A 27890-nucleotide genomic window follows, 5' to 3' on the forward strand; every position below is an offset into this window, starting at 1 on the left:
AGATTTGTAATGTGATTTTTCAAAAGTAAACTTCTCGTCTAACGTGATTCTTAAATATTTTAAGTTATTCACTTTTTCTAAAGGTTGATAGACAGAACTTTATAAATCTAAATATTTCGAATAAGAGTTTAGAGGTAAGGATACATCAAACCCACGCAATTAAAAAAAAACAATGTATTTGGTCTTATCTACATTGCCATGCATTCTATTTGCAAATGACTAATCCCTTAGCAATAGTTGTAGATACTATTAATTAGCTCACCAATACCAATCATTTCCTTGTGAGCATAAGAAAGAGCTATAGCATCAGCAAAAGCGCTGATACTCCCATGAAAATTAAGAACAAGTAAATAATTCATGAAGATTGGAAATAATATTGCAGATGTTATCGAGCATTGAGTTACACCGGATTGAACTATTGATGGTGAACTAGAAAATGTGCCTATTTTCATTTGATATTCTCTGCCAAAAAAAAAAAAAAAAAACTCTTGAACCATTTAAAACCAACTCCTTTTATTCCAACAGCTTCTAATTTATTCAAGAGAACGTCGTGGTCAACCAAATCAAAAGCCTTCTTGAAATCAACAAAGAGTCCTGATATTTTAAATTTGAATTTATGCTGTTGTTGATTTTTCCGTCACGACAATTCAAGCGTCCTAAGTTGATTTCTCTTTTATAAATCCATAGTGGTAAGCAACATAAAGATCAATTTTTCGGGTAATTCTGCACTCTATTATACCGAACTCAATTTTAAGCGCTCAGGAAAAATGCCCTAACTAAAAACTGTTATTAACAATGTGTATTAATACTGCTGTAATGTCGTTAATGATAAATTTCAATAGATCCACATTTTTTATTACCAAAACCAGTAGATATTTTAGGTAATGCATATGGCCGATCAGGTTGTACAGAGATAACGTAGTTGTTTATCTCGTTAGCGACTTTATTCGGTTTGGTGATAACTTTTCCGTCAGCTACTTCAATTTTGTCAACTTGTTTACTTGAATCTCCACCAGTTAAGCTATTAATTATTCTCCATTGCTGAGACGAATCTCCCTCACAACTCATTATTTTATTTAAATAACAATTATTCTTTCTAATAACAATCTAAAATTTAAATCACTACAGAATTTTTGAAAATGCTTGAAAAATGTTTAATCGTTAGGTCTTTGTTTCCAAATTTTATATAATTTTCTGCGTTCATTTAATTTATTTAAAATTGTTTTTGTTATCCATGGACTCAATGACTTGGCTTTTACAAATTTATAGCTTCTAGTAACGGTTTTACAAGTTTTACTAATACACTCACTTAAAATATTATCAAAACGATAATATGATATATTTACATCGTCTTCTAAATACGTATATCTCTTCCCAATTAGCTAATTGCACATTGGATCTAACCAAATTACAACGAACAAAACTCTTTTCTAACAGATTGGGGCAACAAGAATTTAATAGATCAGATGAAGTAATCTTAATTTTGTAGTTAAGGCCTAAAATACAATGATCGGTCACACCATTATCAAAAACAGAACTTTCAAAATAATTCTTATCTTACGAAAATTTCATCTAAACACGTTTTAGATCGTATTTTAGTGGGGGAATTTACTAAGGAAACAAACCCGTTATTATTTGACAGGATATGGTATTAATTTGAAATGTAATTTGAAATTGCCAAATCAATATTTATGTCTCTTATACGCACACGATTATTATTGCTCAACTTACCAAGTTATTAGATAATTCATGAAGGAATACATTTTCTGTGATATTATGGAATATATAGAAACAAAACAGTTTTAAAGAATAATACTTACCGAGTTTAATATTTAACATTAGGGCGTCGGCTGACATCAGATTTAATTGAAGCATATTACAAACAATATTATGATCAACATAAAATAATATAACGTCTGGTTCTTTGCTTATATTCAGGAATATTATACAAACATAATTCTTAAATAGTACCTAATTCACATTTCACTTAGTGTTATAAAATTAACTTTTCGATTTATGAAATTCAATTCTAGAAGAAAATTATTAAATTTACTCTTATATTTCTTATGTTTATTGAAATCATATTGAAACCCTTAAGCTGGTTAAAAAATTAAACGAGGTGTTGTTTTGGTAAGGAGGACAAAATATTAACCAATCTCATAAATTATAATGAAATGTTACAAAAAAATTCTTACTCTACACAATTAAATAACAGACATTCCTTTATTATAATAATTTAAAAACAGATAAATATTGTAAAACACAAATAGGTACCCCATTTTATGGATGACAGCAATACGAGAAAAACAAACCTACTTAAGTTTATCAAGTTCATCGTATCTGTCGTAGGCGTAGGAGTAGTCTATATCTTTACATTTACTTTTAAACCTCGAAAAAATACCTTATTTCCGGTGAAAAGTGTTTGTTTATGTATAGCCTTTGTTGAGGAAAGACAGCGTTGACATCCCCCGCAGTCTTCTTTCTTCTTCCTGTACTTGACTGTGGATGCTGTCTCGTACAAATCTTATCTTCGGACGAATCTTACGCCGAACGACGGAGTGTGGTCTTTGTGGAACGACGGTACCTTATGTGCTATAGAGATGTTATTTTCGTGGACTTCTACATCCGCAGCATCTCCGATGTCCATCATGGAACTGACAACGTCATCATTTTGTGTCAGATACATCCCGCTGATTGCGATTTCATTTCTCGAGTATTCCCCTAACACTTAGCTCTCAATATATTCACCGGACATACTGAAATTCCTTTGTTGATGCTCTTCGTTTCCTTTCTTAAGAGCAATGAAGTCGTTCTTCATTTCCTTCATAAGTTTTTATGAATCGTCGAGTTTGTCAGTGATGAACTTAACTGAGGTAGATAGATCGGCTATTTCGATTCTGAAACTCTTTAGTTCACCAAAAAACATCAGACTTAAAATCTTCTAGGAGTCTGATTAAGAAATCCTTAGATAAGGAGTACTTGCTGAACCAAAACTGGTGTGGATTAATGATGTGCCACGACAGTCCTTACATTTCCATTGACGTCCAGAGTGGGGGTTTTCGTACTTTCTAAATGGTCCTTTGTACATCGAATATGAAACGACTTTTCACATCTCCTGACACACTTCACTGACGGATCAATCTCATTACCTGGACAATGTTGTTCCAAATACTGCAGTTGCTTGACATTATTAAAAAGAAAACAAAAGACACTCCAACAATTGCTATTCGACACTTCGCACTTTGTGACACAATGAAGCGTGCTAAGATTGTTTTCGCGGAGCAACATAGCAGAGTGCCTTATCAGCTCGGCGGACGAAGCTAGACTGCGATATACTTCCCTTTAAGTCAATCACTTTCATTCTCCGCGGGGGGAAAATTTATGACTCTTTTTCAATTCAGGGCTGTCTGCGCGAAGATTTCGTGGCACAATTTGTACTACTAATACTTGGGAGAGTTTATTTTTGAATAATGCCAAGAACTGCAGATATAAATAGTAAACAAGAATTAAATAAAACATAAAAATCTTTAAATCTTATTTTTTTATTAAAGATGACAATTTTTACATTATCTTATTATAAAATATAGTTGTGTCTGACACAGTCCTTCAAAGCATGAACCCCCTTAAATTTGTAACCCCTATAATATTGTATTTACATATTCAATGCTTTCAAGTTAATTGTCGTTAATAATAATCATGAGTATCAAATAGTTAAACTATAACTTTATTAAGGAGTCGCTGTGAATAGTCGATGACATAATATGATTTTTAAATTTTACTATAAATAAATTAAATACAATACAAGAGAGTTTTAGAGAATTGTAATTCTAATGTATAAGCGCATTGTAAAACACATAACAGTTAGAAGACGTTAAATTACATTGTTAGATTAGTAACTAACACAAATACCCCACCGTGAACGAGTAACGTAATTTTGTTCCTGATATATCTTCCTACTTTCTACTTGAGATGTACGTGTTGTATGGCCTATGATAGTATGAAATATGAATTATTACTTGAGTGAGTTGATTTGGTTTTGGTATTGGAGTTGTACCATTTGCTTGTTGCGTCCAAGTTAACCTATAAGTAGAGAGGTGAAACATTTATTGTTGTGCACATAGAAATTAATATTAGTAACCGTTCTTGAATTTACAAGAAATGTTTATTTTTTATTGAGTCATATAGTTAACAATATTGTAATAATCGGTAAAATGGCATCCCCCCTAGAACAATTTGTGAATCATGTCAGGACGTATTCACAGCAAGGTAAGCTACTGTAGGCTACTGGTTTTTTTTTGTAGTATCTTATAATTTATTAAGAGTGAACATTAAAATAGTTAATGACTCCCACCCTTCACCAATTTCTCCTGAATAATTTTTTAATTTGCGATTGCTCATACCACTCTTTTAACCCAACACTAAAAAGTTTTAAGACATTCCATTTTAATAAGTTATCTGATCACAAAATTTGTTTAAACTTAGGTGAATGATGATTAATTTTGAACTTAACAGCCAAAGTGGAAAAATATGAGTTACATGTTGTTAACCTATTGCAATCTCATTATTAACCTACTGGTATCCTTTTCCTGAACAAAATATAAGTGTTTAAGGTAATTGTCACATTAACGGCTGGAGTGGCAAAATACGAGTTTCGCGTTATTAACTTGTTGGAATCGTCCTTTAGAACAAAACAATATAAGGTTTGACGGGGTGGAAGTGAGAAATAACGAAGTTCTAGAACATAAAAAAATGGAACAACTGTTCAAGCGCGGAGCAATATTTCCATGTTCTACATCCATATCGGGCATCACGTGACCTTGTGTGACCATGATTCAACCTCGTGATGACGTCATCGGATGCGGCACCATCTTTGCAAACGTAAATGAAATATAATACTGAAATAAGCAGAATTTTGATCCAAATGAACAATGTTTTTGTTAACCCTTTGCACGCCAACGTACCTATATTACGGCTGTCAGCTACTCAACTGAAAATCGCCAACGGCCGTAATATAGGTACGTCACGTTTTTCGCCTGTAATTTTCTTATAGTTCATCTGATTGCCACGAAATTTTAACTAATCGATAGTTGATTAGTTGCTTTGAAACCACAAAGTTGTTTATTCCTTTATGGACTGTTTGTTTGGTCGTATTTGAGCTTCGCAGCTGTCGGATTGTTTGGTCGAGAGTGAGGTTATGTTTGTGTTGCTGTGCGTTGTTTACGTTTGTATTTCTCTCATTACTTTTGTTGCTAGGGCATTTTTATTATGCCCCTTTTATTAGATTTATTGGTACTTTGGGATTAAACCGACCACATTTGTACCTTATTGGTACTTTGGAATTATACCGACCACACCCAGATATGAATCGTTATTTGACATTTGAGAATGAGAATATCTTTATTTACAATCTTTGAGATTATAAACAGTGTCATTAAATACATTAACATCAGGAGAAGGTTTTTTTGAAGATACTCTTCCAGCGTGTAGAATGGCCGGTCTAGAAGCCATTGATGTAGTGCTATCTTGAGTTCCTTTCCTCTTTTGGACAGCAGGTGAGGTGGTAGGAGATTGTGGAGCTTCATTCCCATATATGATGGTTTTCGCTCATAAAGCCTCAGACGATGTACAGGAAGGTTGTAGAGGTGTACATTTCTGGTGTTGTAGTGGTGTACATCATTGGTCTTTGGAAGATTCTCCCCATCAGTGTACATTATTACTTCTTGAATGTAAAGCGAAATGACAGTGAGAATCCTCAGAGACTTGAATGATGCCTCTCTACAGCTCTCCAGAGGTTGTAGTCCCGCCAGTGTTCTAATACATTTCTTTTGTATGATAAGTATCCGTTGAAGATTTGAAGCAGTAGTTCCACCCCAGGCAGCAAGACCATAGCGCAGGTGAGACTCAAAAAGGGAAAAGTAAGTTAGTTTTGCTGTTTCAAGGCTACTGAGAGAAAGAATTTGCTTGATGACAAAGTGACCAGTGTTGAGTTTTTTACTAAGATTGTTGACGTGATTAATCCAATTTAGTTTGGTATCCACTGTTACTCCAAGGAATTTTAAATGATCTTCAATACTGACATCTGGAATGGTTGGGACTTCTGATGCTCTCCTTCCAAAAGCGATCTGGTTAGTCTTTGATGGATGTACTACAAGGTCATTCCCATAGCAATATTGGATGGCCATGTTGAGAGCTGTATAAGATGAGACCGCAAGGCCATCTGCTGAACGTTGGGTCAGAAATAAGGTAGTGTCGTCTGCATACATTAGAGGTGTGCAGTAGTTTCCTAGGTGTTGGGGTAGATCATTGGTAAAGAGAATGAAAATCACTGGTCCTAATACGGAACCTTGTGGCACACCTCTCAGCACTGGAGGGACTTTTGATCTGACTGCTTCTACTGATTACTAGATTAGCGTAGAACAATATTTCGTCAGTATAAAACAAGAATTGTCTTATCGCAAACCCCTCCCCATCCTCAGACAGAGGTCAAAGTCGAGCGGTCTAGTAGATAACGTGATTGCATAGTCTCGCCGCCCGTTCAGCTGGTACGTCGCTTTGTTGTACTTCCGTGTTTTACCCCTACATTTCTCCAAACACAAAAATTCAACAAAAACAAACATTACCAAACAAAAACTAAACTCTTTATTGAAAAAAACACACAAAACTTGTTTTTATTCTTGATCACACTCCGCTACAAAAAATGTGAGTGCTTCCGATCGAAGGTGATGCCGAAGCCCGCGCTGATGTCAACGAAAGAAAAACATCCCTCGAGATAGTACCTATCAGTAAAATATCAAATTCTAGAGGGGCTGATCAGAAATATAAATTGAATTGTAATGGAAAGGCAATTATGTACCGTGGTACTGAGGTAATCGGGATTCTCGAGAAAGATAAGATAACAGCGACAACAATACTGATCACAATACCTGGAAATGCTTGTTGCTTGATGGAATGTTAGTTCTGTTACTCAACTACATCGTTTTATAACGTTTCTAAGTTTATTGAAAAGTCAAAGTTTAAGCGTTGGGGGCATATAACGGAATCTGACTCCATTAACAATTGATAATCGTTGTAAGTTTGTAATTTTGTAATTAAAGAGTTGTTTTTTTCGGTGTATCATGTTTGTTTCTATAAATTGATATTTTTGTGTTCTTCATACTGGTGTGGTCGGTATAATCCCAATTATAAGTACCATTTTATTTTAGTATAGTGTCAAATATTGATTTGTGAATATAGTGTAACATTACATACAACGTCCATGCAACTTACAAAAACTGTGCCTGTGTCACATTTAGTGAAAAAAATCACAACTGGACTTTTATATAAGATAGGCTTTTGAAATTTTGTAATTAGGTTAAGGGGTAGATATAGTCAACTAGGATATAACAGGAAATCAGAAAAAATATTTTTTGAAACCACTTATTTGTGCTAAAAAAATTTTTGAAAATTTTAATTTTTTTATAAATTTTTTATTTTTTTTATAAGCTTAAATTACTTTTATGCAACTACAATTTACCAACTGAACAAGGGCTGTTCATAAGCAAAATAATGATAAAGGAATCATCATCAATATCTGTTCAAAAATAAAAAAGTTATGACACATTTTGTGAAAGCTTGTAAGACTGCTGGAAATGCCCTTGGCGTTTCTGGGTAGTACTTTTGGAAAATAGGCTAGCGTGCAAAGGGTTAAATTTCGAGTTACAAATTAATTAGTTGTTATCGAGTTGAGACGAGTGCCTCCGGCCATCAGAGACACTGATGTCAACAAAAGAAAAACATCCCTCGAGATAGTGCCTATCAGTAAAATATCAAATTCTAGAGGGGTTGATCAGAAATATAAATTGAATTGTAATGGAAAGGCATTTTTTAATTAAAAAAATTTAAAGACGCACATTGGTTTCAGATGATTTGTAAGCGTTCATTCGGTAGTACATGTACCGTGTAAAAAACTTAATAAATCATGAATACCCCTAATATGAATACATACATAAATGGACATTAATAGAGAACACTTACCATTAGTGTGTTGCACAGAATGTACAGAAACTAAATAATCTCGTTTCGGGAGAAACCTAAACTCCTGACATGCCCGACAAAACACTTCGACACACCAATTCACTACAATTGGTCGAACTAGTGGATGGTTGATCAATGATCGTCACGCACTCACTCGACCCAAACTACAGTACACAATATCTAGTGAAGCACTGACTTCTGCCCCCGAGCGTTCAGATAACAGATAACGCTATCAGTCCCACCCGCAGATAATATTTACATATATCCAGACACAGCACACAAACAGAACATTAAAACATTAAGAACTTAACTATTTAAGTAGCCTATATACCCTCTAAAATCATATTATATGTTATTTGCACCCCTTAAAACCATATATATATTTTTTTTTAGGAGGATGAGCAGAATACGTTGATAACGTCAAATTCGTGATTTGCCAGGTCGACCTTTAATCTTTTAATTTCCGAGTTTAATGGGTGGAAATAATAACGAAGTTATAGAACATTAAAAGTGGAACTACTTTTCTAGTGTGGAGTAGTATATCATTGTTCTACGAGCATCACGTGGTCTTGTTATGATCGTAAGACAACCTCTTATCGGTAGCTACTGACGTCAGCTCTTACGCCATCTTTGGATATGTAAAATAACAGTAATGCCGAAGTCGGTGGAATTTAACCCAAATAAAAGACGTTTGTGTTAATTTAGACTTTCTAAGAATAAAAGTTCATATTATTAGCCTGACATAAGTTCCTCCGGCCATAGGCTGTGCTGATGGCGACATATGTAAAACATGCCTTGAGGTAGTACCTGTCAGTAAAATAATCATATTCTAAAAGTTCTGATCACGAATGCCAATACTAGCCAATACTGTTTTATAGGAAACACAACTCGAAAAAAATAAATAAATATTGTACATTCACCTAACCATAACCTACTACTATCTTGCAAGAAAAGTAGTTCCAATTTTAATGTTCTGAAACTCATTATTTGTCATTTCCTTACCCTAAAACCTTATATTGTTTTGTTCAGTAGGAAAATAGCAATAGGTTAATAACATGAATCTCGTTTCTGGTGTTGATAAAAATTAATTTTAAAATATTGCATACAAATTGAACTTCAAACTTTCGACAAACCAATAAGTAGTGTAAAAAACAATTATAAGTTTAATAAATAAGCAAAACAATTGTAACCATAACTTTGTATTTATGTTCTATACACTTACATACCACGTGTTAACTTCCAATCACATAAAAATAGGTTTTCTTGATCTAAAAATAACACACGATTACACAATGAACTTATACTCTCGCTTTAAAAAAAAAACACAACCAATTGAAAAGGAGTAAATTAATTTTGTAATATTTTATCAGCTCAAGTAATTTGCAATTAAACGAATAAAAAAACTAATTAATTGTATTAGTATTAACAAGCTGTGATTGAATAATAAACGCCATTGTTATCGAAGAGGCAGTGAAGAGTACTGCACGGGCGATTGATGTTGCATAACTAAGGTGTTCTGACCACAGAACACTCAGAACAGCTATCGGAAGTAGATAACGCTGAAAATAATAGATAATAAGAAGCACAGTAGGCTATACAAATATAGCCACAAATTTACATTTGAATTTTTAAAAACAAAGTTATTTGTGATTTCCACCCCTAAAATCATATTTATTTTTGTTCAGGACGATGAGCAGAATACGTTAATAACATTTCAATTTTGATTGGCTACTTTGGCCGTTAACCTCACTGACACAAGATACAAGATACAAGATACAAGATCGTTTATTTTCCATTAAGTAATACAGTGATTACAATAGGCATCGTCAGTTACATTTTGTTATTATCTACAAACAAGATTGTTCATTATCATAAATAAACATATAGATACACACAAAAATAAATAGCACATATAACACAGACATTATAAAATATTACATAAAATAAATTAACAGTTATTATCAAGTTTGTAAAATTGATCCTGCTAAAGCGTTCGTGTCACATGTCATGTACTCCTCAATATTATAAAATGGATTTTCTGCCAACCAACCCTTGAGTAATAATTTAAATTTATTTAGTTCAAGGTACCAACATTCCTTTGGCAGTTTATTAAAAAGTGCAATGTTCATGCAATAATGGCTGACCTGGGCTTTCTTGAGCCTTACAAATGGTAATTCTAGCTTATAATTAGATCTCGTATTATAATTGTGTATGTCCTGTCTTAGCTGGTAATTATCAATATTTTCCCTAACATTGACTAGAGCAGAGAAAATATACATGTTTATAACAGTCATTATTTTATATTCTTTAAAAATAGGACGACAGTGTTCTCTACTACCAGTATTTTTGATAACCCTTAATGCCATTTTTTGCCATATCAAAACTCTCTGGACCCCACAGCTGTTCCCCCATAGATTTATACCATACGATAATATAGAATGAAAAAAAGCATAATATGACATAATTAACATTTTTTTACTAACACAGAGACTTAATTTACGTAACAAATATATAACTCTAGATAACTTAACACATAATTGACTAGTATGATTATCCCAGCTTAGTTTGCTATCCAAGTGAATTCCTAAAAGTTTAACAGAACTCTTTATGCTGTTGTTGTCCAAAGAGAAAAATATTTCTTCGGTTTTACCAGCATTTACAGTCAACATATTGTTTTTGAACCATTCAAGCGCTATTTGTAAAGATTGATTTTGCAATGTAACTAAGTCATTAAGGTGTTTTGCTTGAATTGAATAAAGTTGTGTCGTCCGCATATAAAACTGATGCACAGGGCATACTATTGGCAAAATCATTAATGGCTATAATAAACAAAAAAGGACCAAGTACCGATCCTTGTGGTACACCAACTTGCACATTTTTGTAATCTGAGAAATCAGAACCCTGAATCACAATTTGACTTCTGTTTGTTAAAATATGATGATAACAAGAAAAGTTCTTTACCTCTAACTCCGTAGCTGTGTAATTTTTTAACAAGAAGCTTGTGTGGTATACTATCAAATGCTTTTGACAAGTCAATTAGAGTAGCAGAGCATGGATCTCTGTTTTCAAAACTTATGAGGACCTTTTCAACAATTGATTGAACTGCTTTTGATGTGTTTTTTCCTGGTAAAAATCCAAACTGTTCTTCACACAAAAGCGAGCTACTGTCAAAAAAATTATACAGCTGATCTTTAACACAACACTCAAATATTTTACTCACTATAGGGACTAATGATATTGGCCTGTAGCTAGAGGGACTGTTTCTATCACCTTTCTTGAATATTGGTGTAATCCTCACTACCTTAAGTTTGCTAGGAAAAATCCCTTGATCCAAAATCATATTAAATATATATACTAAAGGCTCAGCTATTGTGTCTATTATTTCTTTAAATATCTTATTAGAAAACCCATAGAAATCTTCACTTTGTGATGAGCTAAATTTAGATACACACAACAAGACATCCTTGACAGTAATGGGTTTCCAAGTAAAGTACTTTCTTTCAAAGGATCTACAAGAGATAAAACTGTTTACATTTTGAATAGCTAAATCAAAGTTATCATTTGGATGTAGGTTATTCATTTGGCTAACACAATTTACAAAATAATTATTAAAAGTATCAGAATCAATAGTAGTCTTTTGATATTCCTTGTTACAGTTTGATTCAGACTTAATAACATTCCAAGCAGCTTTACACTTATTTTTGGATGATAGAATGTAATTTTCAAAAGCAATTTGTTTGGTCCGTCTTATTTCAGCCTTGTATTGCTTTCTGATTGTAATGTATGCAGTTTTGTGAACATTTCCATCAGTAAGATCTTTGTGATTTTTATATCTATCATAAAATACCATAACAGAATCCCTGTAGGATTTAAGTTGAGGTGTAAACCACTTATTTTTTATTTTATTTTTACTTTTGGACTCATTTACCTTTACATTTTTTACAGGGCAACATTCATCATAATTAACACTTAATATGCTCAAAAAATAAGTCAAAGCTTCGTTTACATTAGCATACCGATACAAGTAATTCCAACTAAAGTTATTTAAATTTTCTTTAAGATAATATACAGCCTGGGAGTCTAAAGATCTAACCTGTTTAGTGATTACGTTAGCTCTACTTTTGAGATTGTCAAGGCTACTAAAGTTTGCTAAAACACCAAAATGGTCTGACATACAAGCATCTACAACTTTGCACTGCACTTCGTCATTGCTTATGTTAGTTATTATATTATCAATGCAAGCTTGGCCTCTAGTCGCTTCCATGTTGACACAATACATATTATATGATCGTAATAAGTTAAGAAAAGATTTTGTTGTTTGGTCATTTTTAAAAACATTAATATTAAAATCCCCTGTTAAAATAAAATTAGATGAATATTTTTTACTTAAATACTCCAGAAAAATATCAAGACATTGAAAAAAGATTTCCACATTAGACTGTGGTGTCCTATAAATTGAAACAATTACAGTGTTTAACTTTGTTATGTAGGCAGCTGAGACTTCAAAGATGCTATTTATAGAAAATTTACTGACATTTATGACTGAAAACTCCAGGTGAGACTTGATAAAAATAGATGAACCCCCATTCCTAAGCGGTGGTTGCCTGCAGTAAACTCCAGCAAGACTGAAACCCTCTGGAATGTACAGAGGAATTTCTTCTGAGCATAGCCAGTGCTCATTTATTGTAACAACATTGCAGTCAATATAATTCAAAAATAACTCTAACATATCTAATTTGTTTCTAATGGATTGAATATTGATATGAAATACCTTGAAACCATTAAGACCTAGGTTGTTTCTATTATTAACTAACACCTAACGTTCAAATGCTCTACTTTGCAGGATTTGTTATAGTGGAAGCTAGCTTGCAAGTAGAGTACGGACAAGCGAGTTTAGTTTTTATATTGCTATCAACAAACGATATTATTTAATTATAACTATTGACATAACTAAAAAATACTGATGAACTAATTTGACAAGTAATTAACTTATATCATTTGTAGGATAATTTTTATACATTAGCCACATTAGCTATACCGATCTTAAACCACTTTGATCACTTAAGAGTAGTATGTTTTTATTTCTAGAAAGAATTTTTAGTTGGTTGTAATCCATGATTACAAAATAACTGATATATTTGAAATTTAGGTAATATCCCAAATACAATAGTCCTTCAATCTAGGGGACCGAGGAGAATCAGGGTCTGGGTGGTGGGAGGGATAAAAAGCTAAGGAGAGGTAGGTGTTGTTCAAGAGGGATATTCAGGTCACCGATATTCATGTGAGAAAAGTACAAGTAATTTTGGAGGTCAGTGTAACACCAACAACTGCATAGACGATAATGTAAGAATTGTCTATACTTTTTTCTCTTTTTCGTCGTATTTGTAACAGTTTGACCTCTATGGTAAAGTTTGATTTTAGTTTTTTCTTTGTGTCCTCGGTCTTGTTTGTCTATATTCATCGTATTTGCACATCTTTTTATTTAATTATTTTCTCCCTATTCGTTATTGGTCAGAGTTTTATACATTGTACCTTTCAAAATAAAGGCATTGTTTTTTGTGTTTTGTCTTCGCCATTAGCCATTTTGTATTAGAGTTGTGTTGTGTTTGTGTGGTAATATGCTTAGAACAATGGATTCAACTTATAAAATATGTGGATGATAGGGACATATTTGTATTTATATTTGTGTTATTTTATGTAGCTTTTTCCACAATTCTGGCAACTTGAGGCCATCCTGTATTTTAGCACTTGATGTTAAACTGTTTAATTGATATGGTTGATCCTAGTAACTATCCTTGATAACACAAATATGTAAGAAATGTAGTCTATAAATCTTTGTGTTTCAAAAAAATGCTGAAAAATGCCAAAAATTCTAAACTTATTAGGAAAATAGTATTTCTCCCCATCAATAAAGAAATTTCCATCAACAAAGAAAAAAATGATTTGGCAAAACGCCCTAGAACAAACTAAACATTAGTAACTGTGTCTATTTGACCACTTATTGGATATATGTAACTTTTAGCCTAAAGAAAAGCGTTTGGTATAGTTCAGTACCGTATTGTAAATAGTTATGCAGTTTCTACAAATTATATAAGTTGCCAAAAATTGAAGAATGTACAGTTTGAATAAAAAATAATTTTGTATAACAAAATAAATATAAAATAAAATAGGAATTGTTTGCTCCACATATATTTATAGAGCATATTATTTTGAACAAGTATATTTAAAATATACTGAGATTGAATCTGAAATAAATAACTTATGGAAAATAATACATTTATAGCCTACTCATATCACAAAAAAAATTAATGTTATTATAAATGAAATAAAAAGGCATATATTTTTTTACATTAAAGGATATCAAACAGCTCAGAGACATTCACTTTTTACTCGTAAATATAGACAGCTTGTATACTAAACTTGGTGAAATAAAAAACAAAGCCAGTCAACTGGGACGGTAGGAAAATGGCGAACTGGTTTGTCTTCAAACTTAAATCATATTTAGGGATCTCTTCCTGTCAAAATCCATGAGGAAGGATTTTTGGCACTAATCTCAATCATGTATCCTTGCGAGAAAGAAAGGCCACCTCTATACCACACTCTCTAGTAACAGCAGGCAGGGGTAGCCTCACAACCTCCAACAGTCATCCCCTGGTGTACACTAGACATATCAATCTACCCTTGCTTAACATTTGCGGTTGGTGATGTGCACTCCTGGATATTCATATAGTTGTTCAGATGATGGTGATACATCAGTTTTTGCTGTACCCAGTGTAGGTTCAACTGTAAGGGAACCCTCCTGAGGAAATGCACAGCACATTCTTTACTCAGTTGAAGATCAAGAGCTTGTTCCCTCTTCGAGTACTATTCTAGCTAGAGTAATTAACATTTTCTGTATATTCCATACTTTATGGACACACTGAATTAATTTAAATATTTCATCAGTAAAATTAAATGCAAAATGAACGATTTTTTTTTCAATCTTAACCTATGTAAATTAGGCAAATCATACAGTTTGCGATACTGTGAAGAAATTAACTCTCAAAATAATTTCTTAGTATTCTAATAATTTCTCTAATAATGTCAATAAAATTGTAAAGTTTTTGTATCATAATGAAATTGTGACTAGATTCGTTTATATGATAATCCTTAAATCAGAACCTTTACTAGTATAGATCAAAATCAATGTGTACAGTGTATCCCAGTAAAGGGTTAAGATTTGTGAACTCTATAGTACTGTGTAAATGTATTTTGATGTCCCAAATAATTCCTATATATATATATATATATATATATATTTTAGTACAAATTCAGTTTCAATGCCTGACCCACAATCTGGCCCACAGTATAATGCTGTATCTTGTAATTGATTCTACATGTATGATATGTGACATTGTTGGATTTAAGATGCATTACCCTAATTGTAGATTTACAATAATTGATATTACTCTTAATTTGTTTTGTAGATCTTAATGTCAAACTACACTTATACATGTTAACATAAATAAACCATTGAAATCATATGTTATAATTTGGTTAATTTTTTCATTAAACATATGAACATATGATTATAGAACAAATGTTCATATTAGTTTTACAAAATGTTATTGTTTATTATATATCATGGATTGACTGTTTGAAGGATAAAATTAAAACTGTTTGTATTGGGGTTCTCAGGAAATTATCGTGATCTACACAACATGTTGACCAAATCTTCTGACATATTGGCAAGGAATGGGTCACAGCTGGATACAGTGTTGGAGATGTTGGACTTGCAGCAACACTCTCTGGGCATGTTGTTCGTGTTGGTAGTCAAACTGACCCTACCTCCACCAACTGCCCCCACCCCTCCGACAGGGCAACCTGCTGCCCCTGACTATCATGAAATGCTCTTTGCACAAGTGCAGGAGTTCATCCTCGGCTGCAATGCAGAACAAGTTCGGATCGCCACAGAGACTTGTGAGTTTGTATTTGTATTTTATTACTTCAATAAGATAACTAACTTTGTTAACTGATAAAGTTTTTAGTTAAAGAAAATCTTGAGCCTTAATGCAGTATTTAAAATGTATTGTTTTTTAATGGTTTAGCTAGTTTTATAATGAAAATGAGTTACTCCAGTTACCTAGATAGTAACAAAGTTAGTACCGGTCCTTGTCTCCAAAACGTTTTGACGTTTAGTCTTCTCGATTTTTTATTTACTTATATACGAGGGGTATCCAAAAAGTAAGTTTCCATTAATTATGAAAAAGTTAAAAAGACTCAAAAAATAACTGAAACACATTTATTCAACTTTTTACATCATACCTTATTTTTCTACATAGTTACCATCCCTTTCTAAGCACTCTTGGTATCTAGGAAGTAGTTTTTTTATTCCAGCTTCACAAAATTCACCCGCCAAATTTTTAAGCCAAGTATCCACCTCATTTTGAAGGTCATCGCTGTTGGCAAATCGCCAACCGCCAAGGTGTCTTTTCAGCTCCGGAAACAGATGAAAATCGCTAGGCGCAAGATCTGGTGAGTATGGAGGATGACCAAAAACATCCCACTTAAATTTCCTCAAAAGTTCCATTGTTGCACGAGCAGCGTGTGGTCGGGCGTTATCTTGAATAAGCATAACCGTGCGCGACAAAAGTCCGCGCCGTTTATTCTGTATTGCCCGCCGAAGTCTGGTGAGAACTTCACAATACCTTTCTGCATTTATGGTTTCGCCACGAGGAAGATAGTCAATCAATAACACTCCACGGCAGTCCCAAAAAACTGTAGCCATTACCTTTCCTGCCAACTCAAAAACTTTGGCTTTTTGAGGAGCTGCCTCTCCTTTTTTTTGCCACACCATACTCTGGCGTTTGGTCTCTGGAGTTGAGTGGTGAATCCATGTTTCATCACCAGTGACTATTCTACTGAAAAGGTTTTCATCTTCATCGTCAAACAATCGCAAGAAAGACTGGGCAGCAGCCATTCATTGTTGTTTATGGGCATTGCTCAATAAGCGAAGCACCCATCTTGCACACACTTTTGCAAGCTGAAGATCTTCTGTCATGATATTGTGCACAGATGACCGGCTAACTTCAACACTTGACGGCAGTTTATCCATAATTTCATCAAGAGTCACTCGCTTATCATTGTCAATAACTGCTCGTACAGCATTAATGACGTCAGGTTGCCGAGAATTGGCAGGTCGGCCACTACGCTCATCGTCATGAACATTTTCTCTTCCTTCCAAAAACATTGCACGCCAACGACGGACCATCTGAACGGACATAACATGTTCACCATACACTTGACACAACTGACGATGAATTTCAACGGCAGTTTCGTTTTTGGCGGTCAAGAAACGAATAACACTACGGACTTCGCAACTGGCGGCAGAACGCAGTGGAGTCTCCATGATGTTTGGGCAACAACTGACTGAGAAGCGTGACAATGGGCCAGTGACCGGCGCACCTGTTGTCAACCGAACCGCGCTACATATCCCCGCCCACAGCTGCACGCTGTGTTACGTACGCGTCTTTTTACAGAACAGGGAAACTTACTTTTTGGATACCCCTCGTACATATATTTTCTTCCGGGAAAGCTGAATTTTTCTCAGGTCATAGACCTTTATAAATGTATATTTTCTCAATAGTCCACACTTTTCCCCCTTGTGTAAACCCCACACCCCTTTCAACCATTGGAGGTGTAGATCTTTACTAAATAATCACTAGTCCATTCCTTACAATCAATGGAATTGTATAAATGCGTACTCGTACAAATGCAATAAATAACTAAACATTCATAAGATTAAAGAGTCTTTTATGAATAAGTTATCCCTACAAAGTGAAGGGGTAGCATCTTATAAATTGTTTTAGAATTATTACTGGCTTCATAATACATGTATATATGTGTATATATATTACAGAATCTTGTTCATTATGTACTGCAATTATTAAAGGATGCGAAAAAATAGAAGTAAGTCATATTTACGTAGTTTAAATTAATTCTTGAGATATAAGACTATGATTCTAAATATAGCTTGATTGTACTATAAATATAAAAATTCATTCTTCTCTAACAACGCGGTATTAAACAAAATAGTGCCAGCTGCCTGGTGCGGTGCTGGCTTGGGATTATTTTCCCGGCACCTCAACCATGCTACAATTAACACATGCTACCAATATGAAACCGATATAATTCTATAGATAAGTATGTATTGTTAAACTTTTGTTTAATACATATTTTCTAATTTTGTTTACAGAATTACAGACCAAAGAATGCATAAGTTTAGTGAAAAAATTGTGATATTTAGCATTAATATATTTTTCTTTAACTGCTACAATTTGAGACAAATTTGTAATAACCTAGAGTTATACCATTTAATACAGAGTACAATATAGTGATTAAGTAAATCTCTATACTTTTTATACACTGTAATTCTTTGGGTGAGTGGGGAAGGGGGGATTAGCACAAGGGATACAAGTGGGAACTGTTGAGAAAATATACCTTTCATAAGAGTAAATTATATAAACTGAGAAAATTTCAGTTTTTCCGGACTTTTTTACGTTGGGTAATTTTTGGCCTTTATTGACTGGGCTAAATACTTTTGAATTGCTAGTATGCTCACAGGGCTCAGAGATGTTGACTCTAATCAAACTAAAAAATGCTATTTGGGTAATTTTTACAGAAATATCAATTTTGCACATTTTTCACACATACTAGATTTGTTGGTTTTGTAACAGAAAGAAATGTGTTTTTTGAGGCTGTAAATAGCTGAAATAGTTGAAGCCGTCCATGCTGAAATATAGTCGACATTGGCATCTTAATTTAAAACCAAAGCTTTTGTAGATGCCAAATATTTAATTGCATTAGTTTTAAAACAGCTATTCAATTTGGCATATTGATCTATTTATGTGTTTAAGAATTCACTCATGACATATCAGCATTCCTCGTTTGTGATATGGATTATTTTATTCTATAGATTTTAATATATTAATTAGTGAATTTTAATTAATAATCAAGACAATATACTTGGATAAATTATAGATGCAGAACTATGTCACTTGCTGACTCGGAACCTGATCGAGTTGAACACTCCTATCCGTGGTATCGAGCTACTGAAGCAAGCGATCCGTAAGATACAGGTGTCCGAGTGCCAGCTGACATCAATACATGCAGATCTCTGTCAGCTCTGTCTCTCTGCTAAATGCTTCAAACCTGCACTTGAGTTCCTGGACACAGACATCACCACCATCAGTGAAGAGGTCAGCTTTTACACAGTTAAACTTTCTAGGGGTTTAATAGGGAATCTTTTACCTCCACATGTTAATACAAAACAACTGTGCAGATGGTGTCTTTGACCTGCCTGTCAATTAAGAAAAGTGACTTTGGGCTTGGGGTAATATGGAGCATAAATATGTTTATGTTTCCTAATCTAAAGTCATTAGTTTATTTTTACTGACCTATGAGTGCAGTGGAATAAATCATTAAAATACATTACTTATGTTACATTTTCTAGCTGAAAAATATAAAGTAACCCTAACTTTATTTAGGACTCCCTACCACCTCTATCCAAGTACAGTCCATTATCTTTTGCCATTGTCTTCTGAATATCCATCAACTGCCCGAATCGACGAAAATATTGAAAAAATTTGACAGCTTGTGCTCACAGACCGTCGATAGACAACACTGTCAGAGATTAGTGGGTTATCTTAGAGTCGGTTCAGCAACTGTTAATGAAAGATTTGTGAATGAAAAGGGTTGCTTCCAAGTTTGTTCCTCGGGTACTGTCTGACAATCAAAAGCAACATTGAGTTGAAACATATTGTTAATTTCACAACTGTACGTTGTTCACTTAAACATACCATCATAAAAAACTAAACAAGAACAAAAACAGTCACTGCACTGCAGATGAACAGGACAAGCCATATTTACAATACAGACATACGCTATACATACCTAGCGACAGAAATGCGTACTACACAAGCTCTGCCCACAGCAATGCTATTCCGGTTTCTTTTAGTTACCTCTTCGTAAGCACTGTTACATTAAACAGCTGTAAAAAATATTGCCTATCATTACAGTAAATAAAATTTCCTTAAATTACTTTTAAGAGTATTTATGGGTGGTATTTTTGAAAAACAGTATGCCTACGTTTGATTCTGATATTTAAGTAATGTACTTGCCAAATTTCGTCCAAATCTGTCCACTGCGTTTTATATAACTGAATATCAAACATCAACACATTTTCATAAACATATACATTTATATACGAGGGCTATTCGGAAAGTAGATTACGTTTTGGAATTAAAAATTAACAAAGTATAGGAAACAATTTTTATTATATACATATGAAAGCCACACTTAAATACTACTTTTCAACATAGTCGCCATTCAAATTTAGGCACTTATCATATCGATGGATGAGCTTGACAATGCCTTCCTCATAAAATTCTGCCGCCTGTGTCTTCAACCAGTTTGTCACTTCTTGCTGCAGCTCTGCGTCGTCGTCAAAGCGCTGCGTTGCCAGCCACTTCTTCATTGTTGGGAACAAGTGGTAGTCACTTGGTGCAAGATCCGGGCTGTAAGGTGGATGAGGAAACAACTCCCACTGGAATGATTCGAGAACTTCACGTGTGCGATTTGCCGTGTGAGGTCGAGCGTTCTCGTGAATCAACAGAATTTTCGAGCTCAACTTTCCCCTACGCTTGTTTTGGATCGCTCTTCTGAGGTTGTTTAACGTTTGGCAATACCTTTCTGAGTTGATTGTAGTGCCTCGTTCCAGGAAATCAACAAGAATTACACCTTTCTTGTCCCAAAAAACCGTCGCCATAACCTTTCTTGCCGACATCGTTTGCAAACATTTTCTTGGTTTGTGAGGTGAATTTGTGTGTCCCCACTCCATTGACTGCAATTTGATCTCGCTGTTAACATGTTTCACCCATGTTTCATCACCAGTTACGATGTGATCGAGTAGTGATTCACCCTCTTTGTCGTAAGCATCCAAAATTGTTAACGCTGCAGCCATGCGCTGGTTTTTGTGGACGTCGGTCAGGATTTTCAGTACCCATCTTGCACAAAACTAGTGGAAGCCAAGCTTATCAGTGACGATTTCGTATAACAAAGTTCGTGAAATTTGAGGGAAACTAAGCGAGAGTTCCGTTATGGTTAAACCGTCGATTTTCTCGGACCTTTGCGTCAACTTTCTCAACAAGTTCGTCAGTCACTATGCTGGGTCTTCCACTTCGCTCTTCCTCATGAAAATTTGTTCGGCCATTTTTAAACTTAATGACCCATTGTCGCACTCCACCTTCAGTGATAATGTTGTTCCCATAAACTTCACACAACTGCTGATAGATTTCTATAGGCTTACAGTTTTTGGCAGTCAAAAACCTAATTACTGCGCGCACCTCACAGTTGGCGGGATTTTCAATTGCGGCAGACATTTCAAACAGGCACTGTGACTAGACGCGTTACAACACGAACTTCCCGCTAGCACGGCTGGATAGCCACTGAGCTGTGGGACGTCCTGACACCAAGATGGCCACGCTAGTCCCGCCCCTGGCGCCACAGCGCAAAACGTAATCAACTTTCCGAACAGCCCTCTTGTATATATATATATATATATATACAATGTTATTAACTCCAATTATAGGGGTTATCTATATATATTAATGTAATGAAAGTAAATAAAATCCTTTTAAAAACCTATTATTTAGAGGTTAATGTACACTGATGATGGTTAAAAACCGAAACACGTGTATGTCAATAAAAAGATTTTTAAAAGGGTTTTAGTTACTCTCATTACATTAATATAACATAATATATATATATATATATATATATATATATATATATATATACACATATGTATATAAAAGTATATTAATTTTTTATATGATGTTTGCAGGGCAGTCAGTTTAACAGCAAACATTTCCTGCTGTACTACTACTATGGAGGCATGATCTACACAGCTTTGAAACGCTATGAGCAAGCATTGTACTGTCTAGAAGTAGTGATCACAACTCCTGCCTATGCAGTGAGCCATGTCATGTTAGAGGCATATAAAAAGTACATCCTGGTTTCGCTCATCCTGTATGGCAAGGTAAGTTCAAATTATAGGAATTGTACTTATTTAAGTTAATCAAAATTATATAAGTATTAACAATTAATATTATGAAGTCTAGCTACAAAAACCCCAAAACTGTTTGAGTTTTGGCATTATCTTAATGAAGGTTTCACAGACAGTTTTTACAAATCAAACCATTTTCTCCATACAACCTAACCCAATAAACTATTGTAACAATAAACCTTTTGAAACAATAAAAAGGCTTCTGTTGTGGACTTACATAGTTTTATCAGGTTAACTGTTTGATGTAGTTATTTGGCATAGTGGATTTGATGTGGAACTTTATTAGCTAAACTGATACAATTGTGTAGAAATTGTTGACAAAGTCAATAATATCTAAATATGGTCATAATTTAATTACTTTCTAATAAAATACACATTAACAGTAGAGTGTGACACAAACAAAAATGGTGATAAAATAAAGCCTGCAGGACTTTAAAAAAATCCATTTTATAATACTTTAACCGTTACCATACACCCTCAGCCATGGTAAAACATTTTAAGATCTACATGTTTTATTCTTATAGATGACATATTTATACAAATACAGAAATTACGAGCAAATAAAAATTGGAAAAAACGTCTGTTAGTGTACCATTGAGAAGCATGTATCCGCACATAGACACAACAGACGTGCAGCGATACACGAACATAGACAGACATAGAAAATATGAACTGTAAACAAAATATTTATGAAACTAGTGATTGAACTGAAATAATTACATGTGATCTTTTTACTATTCTTCGACCTGTGATCACAGTTCATTCAGTTGGGAACAGCTCTTTACAGTGATTCGTCTGACAGCACTCAGTGTTACAAAAGTGCTATGATTTAATTCACATTGTTTAGCAAACATTAAGAGGCTCTCTTTGGAGGTTCTTTATCACTATTAATCATATATTTACTCCTAATAATATATGTAAACATCAATATCTTACAAGAATACTACTTCTAACCTAAGATTTCTTTTATTCCTTGTCAAGTTATTTACTTCTCAGCTTAAGATTTAAAAAAGAATAGTTAATAGTACAGAAATAACATTTCAGTTGTTATGAAAACAAGCAACAACATGACATTTACAGGATAGACTAATTGGTTTTACGAAATGTTTCTATTAACAATTTAAGAAAATATTGAAAACCTTTTATTAGAATTCAAATTAAGCATATATTTGTTTTTAATAATACAAATTTTATTATTTTTTTTAAATTAGCTAATAGAATTTTATAATAAAACCTAAACAGTACAATGTATTAGTAATCATTCAGTGTCCCAAATACAACGTTATCACTTTAAAAAGCACAACAACTCATAGTAACACCAGTCTGTTCAGTTATCAATTGTACTTTTCACTGTCAGTGCAGAACTGTGAATTTTGAATGGTGATTTTGGACTGATTCAAAATTCACCATTCCTTTAAAATGTAACTAAAAACAGAACATGGTGGGAAACTGGTGTGATAAGGTTGGCCTCACCGTCAACCCCACCAAGGCTGCCGTGGTTGCCTTTACCAGGAGGCGACAGATGGAGGGCATTGGTCCTTTTCTATTTAAAGGCTCACCCGTTGAGCTGAAGCCTGAGGTCAAGTACCTGGGCGTGATCCTAGATAGGGTTCTAAACTGGGGACCTCATCTAGAAAGGGTCATTGCCAGGGGTAAGTGGTCTCTAATGCAATGCAGACGTGTGATAGGTGGGTCCTGGGGACTGAAGCCGAGGCTCTTGTACTGGCTTTATGTTTCCGTGGTCAGACCTGCACTAATGTACGGAGCTGTCGTATGGTGGCCAAAAATGGAAGCCAAAACGGTGGTAGCACGTTTGGCAGGTATCCAAAGGATGGCCTGCCTCGCTATCACAGGGGCCTTTCCTAGTGCGCCAGGCGCGGCTCTGGACTGTTGTCTTAATCTCGCCCCCCTGGACATTGTCATTCGAGCTATGGCCAGGAAGAGTGCCTACTGTCTGCAGCAGACGGGATTCTGGTCGGGCTGCAGCGGTGGGCACTGCAGAATTAGCACTCTGATACAGGAGGATGTTTTGCATATGATCTATGATCAGATGCCACAAAAGTTTTCCTTTGACAAACCCTTTAGGATTATTTTGCCCTCAAGGGATGATTGGTCAGAGGGGAAGCAACCTCTTCCACCAGCGGAGCTCGAATGGTACACAGACGGCTCTAAAACAAAAAGCGGCACAGGTGCTGGAATTCTGGGAGTGAGACCATGTAGGGAGCTGGTGGTTCCTATGGGTCCGTATCCGACAGTCTTTCAAGCGGAGGTCGCAGCCATTATGGAATGTGCTCGTGAGAATCTTCGTCTGCGATATAGGGGCAAGACGATTAACATTTTCACGGACAGTCAGGCAGCGCTGATGGCGCTGGATTCTTGCGCAATCAAATCCAAACTGGTTTGGGATTGCTATCAGACCGTTTCCTCCCTTGCCAGAATCAACAATGTAACCGTTTGTTGGGTTCCTGGTCATAAGGGGATTTCTGGGAACGAAAGAGCTGATGCCCTGGCCAACCAGGGCTCAGCAACAATTATGACGGGCCCTCAACCATTCTGCGGTGTTCCAAGGTGTGAATCCTCTAGGGTTGTCTCGAAATGGATTCGCGCGGAGCATGGGAGAAGGTGGAGGTTGCATCCGGGTTTGAGAGTGAGTAGAATGGTATTACAGTCACCTTCCTCCAAGGTGGCCTCGGACCTTCTCTCATTAAACAGATCAATGTCTTCCAAGGTCATTGGTCTCATTACGGGGCATGGTCACCTGAAGAAGCATCTACACAGAGTTGGTATCCTTCAGGAGGGTCCGCTCTGTGGAAGGTGTAATGAGCAGGAGGAGACTGCTGAGCACCTGCTCTTTGATTGCCCAGCAATAGCAAGAGAGCGGTATGCCATCTTTGGTAGCTTGAACAGGGGTGGCGAGTTTTCCCAGGAGGACTTGATAGGTTGTTTTCGGCGGTTTGTTGAACTGCTGAAGTTGTAGACTGGTAGTCCTCATGGTGTTTTCGGGGTGCGCAAAAGGCCCTTGAGGCTGAAGTGCATGGCAGTAGGCCGCCCCAAGGAAAAAAAAAAAAAAAAAAAAAAAAAAAAAAAAAAAAAAAAAAAAAACTAAAAACAAGTCTATAAACAAGAAAAACTCTATTGTTTTTTCAATGTTTAATTAAATTACAATAAATTAATTTCCTAAATATTTAAACTGCTAATGTCATCCATACTCAAACACATATGTAATTTTTTTAACTAGTTAACTCTTACTTGACAGTTAAAATACTTGAATGTGTGGTAGGAGAGTAACAGACGCCATCAAAATTACATTTCCATTATTATAAAGTATAATTATTTACAGTTTCCTCACCATGAAACCATACACAGTTTTGTTCATAAGAAAAAGCAGAATGTGTTAATAATTTTGGAATTATGATTGGTAAGTCCTACCAATAATTACGCTAATACCTTCTATCCTCCACTATTATAATCTGTTTTCTGCTTCTTTCTGTTTGTACTTCTGCTAATACAAAAAAGTCTATGATGACTAAATTTATTCAGTCACTACTATGATGAAAATTGTCAGTTTGGAAAACTCATTATGCTTTGAGAGGAAATTAAAATAAGTGTCTCGTTATTTAAAAATTAGTATTTAGTTGTTGATCAAAGTGGTTAGTTTTGTGACAATCAAGTCTGGTCCAGATCCAGAATGTGCCAAAGTACATGACGGTGACGGTGACTCGGTTCATCAAACCGTTGAGCCAGATGTATCACGACTTAGCTACTGCTTGCATGGCCAACAACTCTGCGGAGGCACAGGCATTGCTTACCAAATACCATGATACCTTCACAAGGTATGTGCTAGTAATTAGTTTTGGTTGTTTAATGTTATATTGTATCTTTGTCTTGTCAAATGTGCTGCTAAGTTGAAGCTGACTAAAATAAAATGTACTGACTTTAAATTCATAGTTCCTATGAATTTTAGGTGTTTTTCAAAACTAAATTGGTATATTACATATTATATATCATTATTTTAAAAATCCAAACCATCATGAGATTTACAGTATTTTAGTTCGATTAGTTTCCTAAGTTTTAGCATTCACGTCACGTAAGAAACTTTGACATACTAGTTAATTAATGGCAATTATTGCTTAGGCAACAGTCCATTACCATCTCTTAATTAAATAAAGTATTATTTAACTTGTTATATATACTTACTTATATACTACCAAGACCATGCTTATCCAAGGTGGTATTTGACCTTATCAAATCCCATATCGGTCAACAGCATCCTCTTCCATTCATGTCAGTTTTCTTATGTCTTTCTCTACTTGGTTCTTCATCATTTCTTGGGTGTTCCACAATGCCTCCTTCCTGTGTATATTCCTTTCTGTCTTCTAATCATGTGTTGTACCTACCGTAACATTGTACCCCTAGCTTCAACCACAAAATCTAACCACATTCTTATCATCTACTCTGATAGGACCAAATATTTTCTTTAAAGTTATGTTTTTAAAAGCTACTAGTTTATTTTCTGATTTTTTCCAGTACCAAAGTCCACTTCATTAAGAAGGATATTGATTTGTCAAATACTGATATTATACAGGGTGTCCCAAAACTCTCTACCTATATTTTCATGTATATTACTGGACCAAAGACAAACCAAAATTTCATATTAAAACTTTCAAAAACTAAATAATTACCCGAATAGCTGCCATTTTTTTTTTTTTTTTTTTTTTTCACTTTAACCATTTTTAATTTGAGAACGGCTTGTTTTAATGAGCTTAATACTAGCATATGTGTATTTTGGGTTACTTGTTTATTTAGTGTGTCATAATAAATAAGAAAAATTGTGATTTCCTCTGGAACAATACAAGCAAGAGAACATAGATTTCAAACCCAATGCACTAAATATTTCAAGTTGGTTATTGCAATAATTACACATCTACTCAACACAAAGTATAATACTAGCATTATATGTTCGACAGGGACAAAAATATTGGTTTGACAAAGCAAGTTATTGCTTCCCTCTATAAGAAGAATATCCAGAGGCTCACTAAGACCTTTCTGACGTTGTCACTAACTGATGTCGCCAGCCGAGTACACCTTGCCAGTCCTGCCGACGCAGAGAGATACATCCTCAACATGGTGAGTTGCTTAACATCATTGCATATCCTCAACCATCTATGGCCAGTGATGGGCAATAGCAAAGATCTACATTTCCAACACTAGTGTCATTATAAATCCATATCCGGATACTATATATTTCTAAGAATGCTTAATATCAATATATATTACTCAATAAATTCTCACATCCATATGTTTTTTCCAAACTGATGTATTAGGGCTCTAAAATCTGTGATATAGGGCTCAGAGTGTGATAAATGTCCTAAACTGTGGCACGAACTGGCGACGAGAGCTGCACCTAAGTCCGGTTGTATAACCAATTAATGAGTCTCCAGTGAGCTTTAACACGTTCGCTACCAGGTCACCGTAACAGACCAACGTTACAAAATGTGGTTGTTCTACACAGACCGAGAATAATTGGTGTGAGACTAACCACAGACCAAGGATAAAATATTGTCGAATTGAGCTATAATTCAACAAAATAACCTAAAATGTACGTCTGTACTGTTCTTATTTGATATATTGCTGATTTGCGTAATTTTTACGGCGGCGCATATGTGGGACGCTCGGTCTATAGCATCAAAATCTTAACATAGACCAAGCGTCCCAATTATGAGCCATTATTTATTTGCTCAGTTACTGTAGGTTTTAGGGTAAGTTTCAATCA

The 27890-nt window shown here is 34.7% G+C and overlaps 1 protein-coding gene across 1 annotated transcript in view; it reads left to right on the top strand.

Moving 5' to 3' along the window:
• Positions 1–4037: 4037 nt before the first annotated feature.
• LOC124372136 (COP9 signalosome complex subunit 3-like) overlaps positions 4038–27890 on the top strand; it is a 29384-nt gene continuing 5531 nt past the window's right edge. The window contains exons 1-6 of the mRNA XM_046830503.1: positions 4038–4266; positions 15691–15972; positions 19033–19250; positions 21896–22090; positions 25799–25950; positions 27085–27244. Coding sequence (XP_046686459.1) covers positions 4212–4266; positions 15691–15972; positions 19033–19250; positions 21896–22090; positions 25799–25950; positions 27085–27244 — 1062 coding nt within the window. The 5' untranslated portion in view covers positions 4038–4211. The remainder of the gene's footprint in view (positions 4267–15690; positions 15973–19032; positions 19251–21895; positions 22091–25798; positions 25951–27084; positions 27245–27890) is intronic.

Source organism: Homalodisca vitripennis, unplaced genomic scaffold, assembly GCF_021130785.1.
Source record: "Homalodisca vitripennis isolate AUS2020 unplaced genomic scaffold, UT_GWSS_2.1 ScUCBcl_2605;HRSCAF=7543, whole genome shotgun sequence".
Lineage (NCBI taxonomy): Eukaryota > Metazoa > Arthropoda > Insecta > Hemiptera > Cicadellidae > Homalodisca > Homalodisca vitripennis.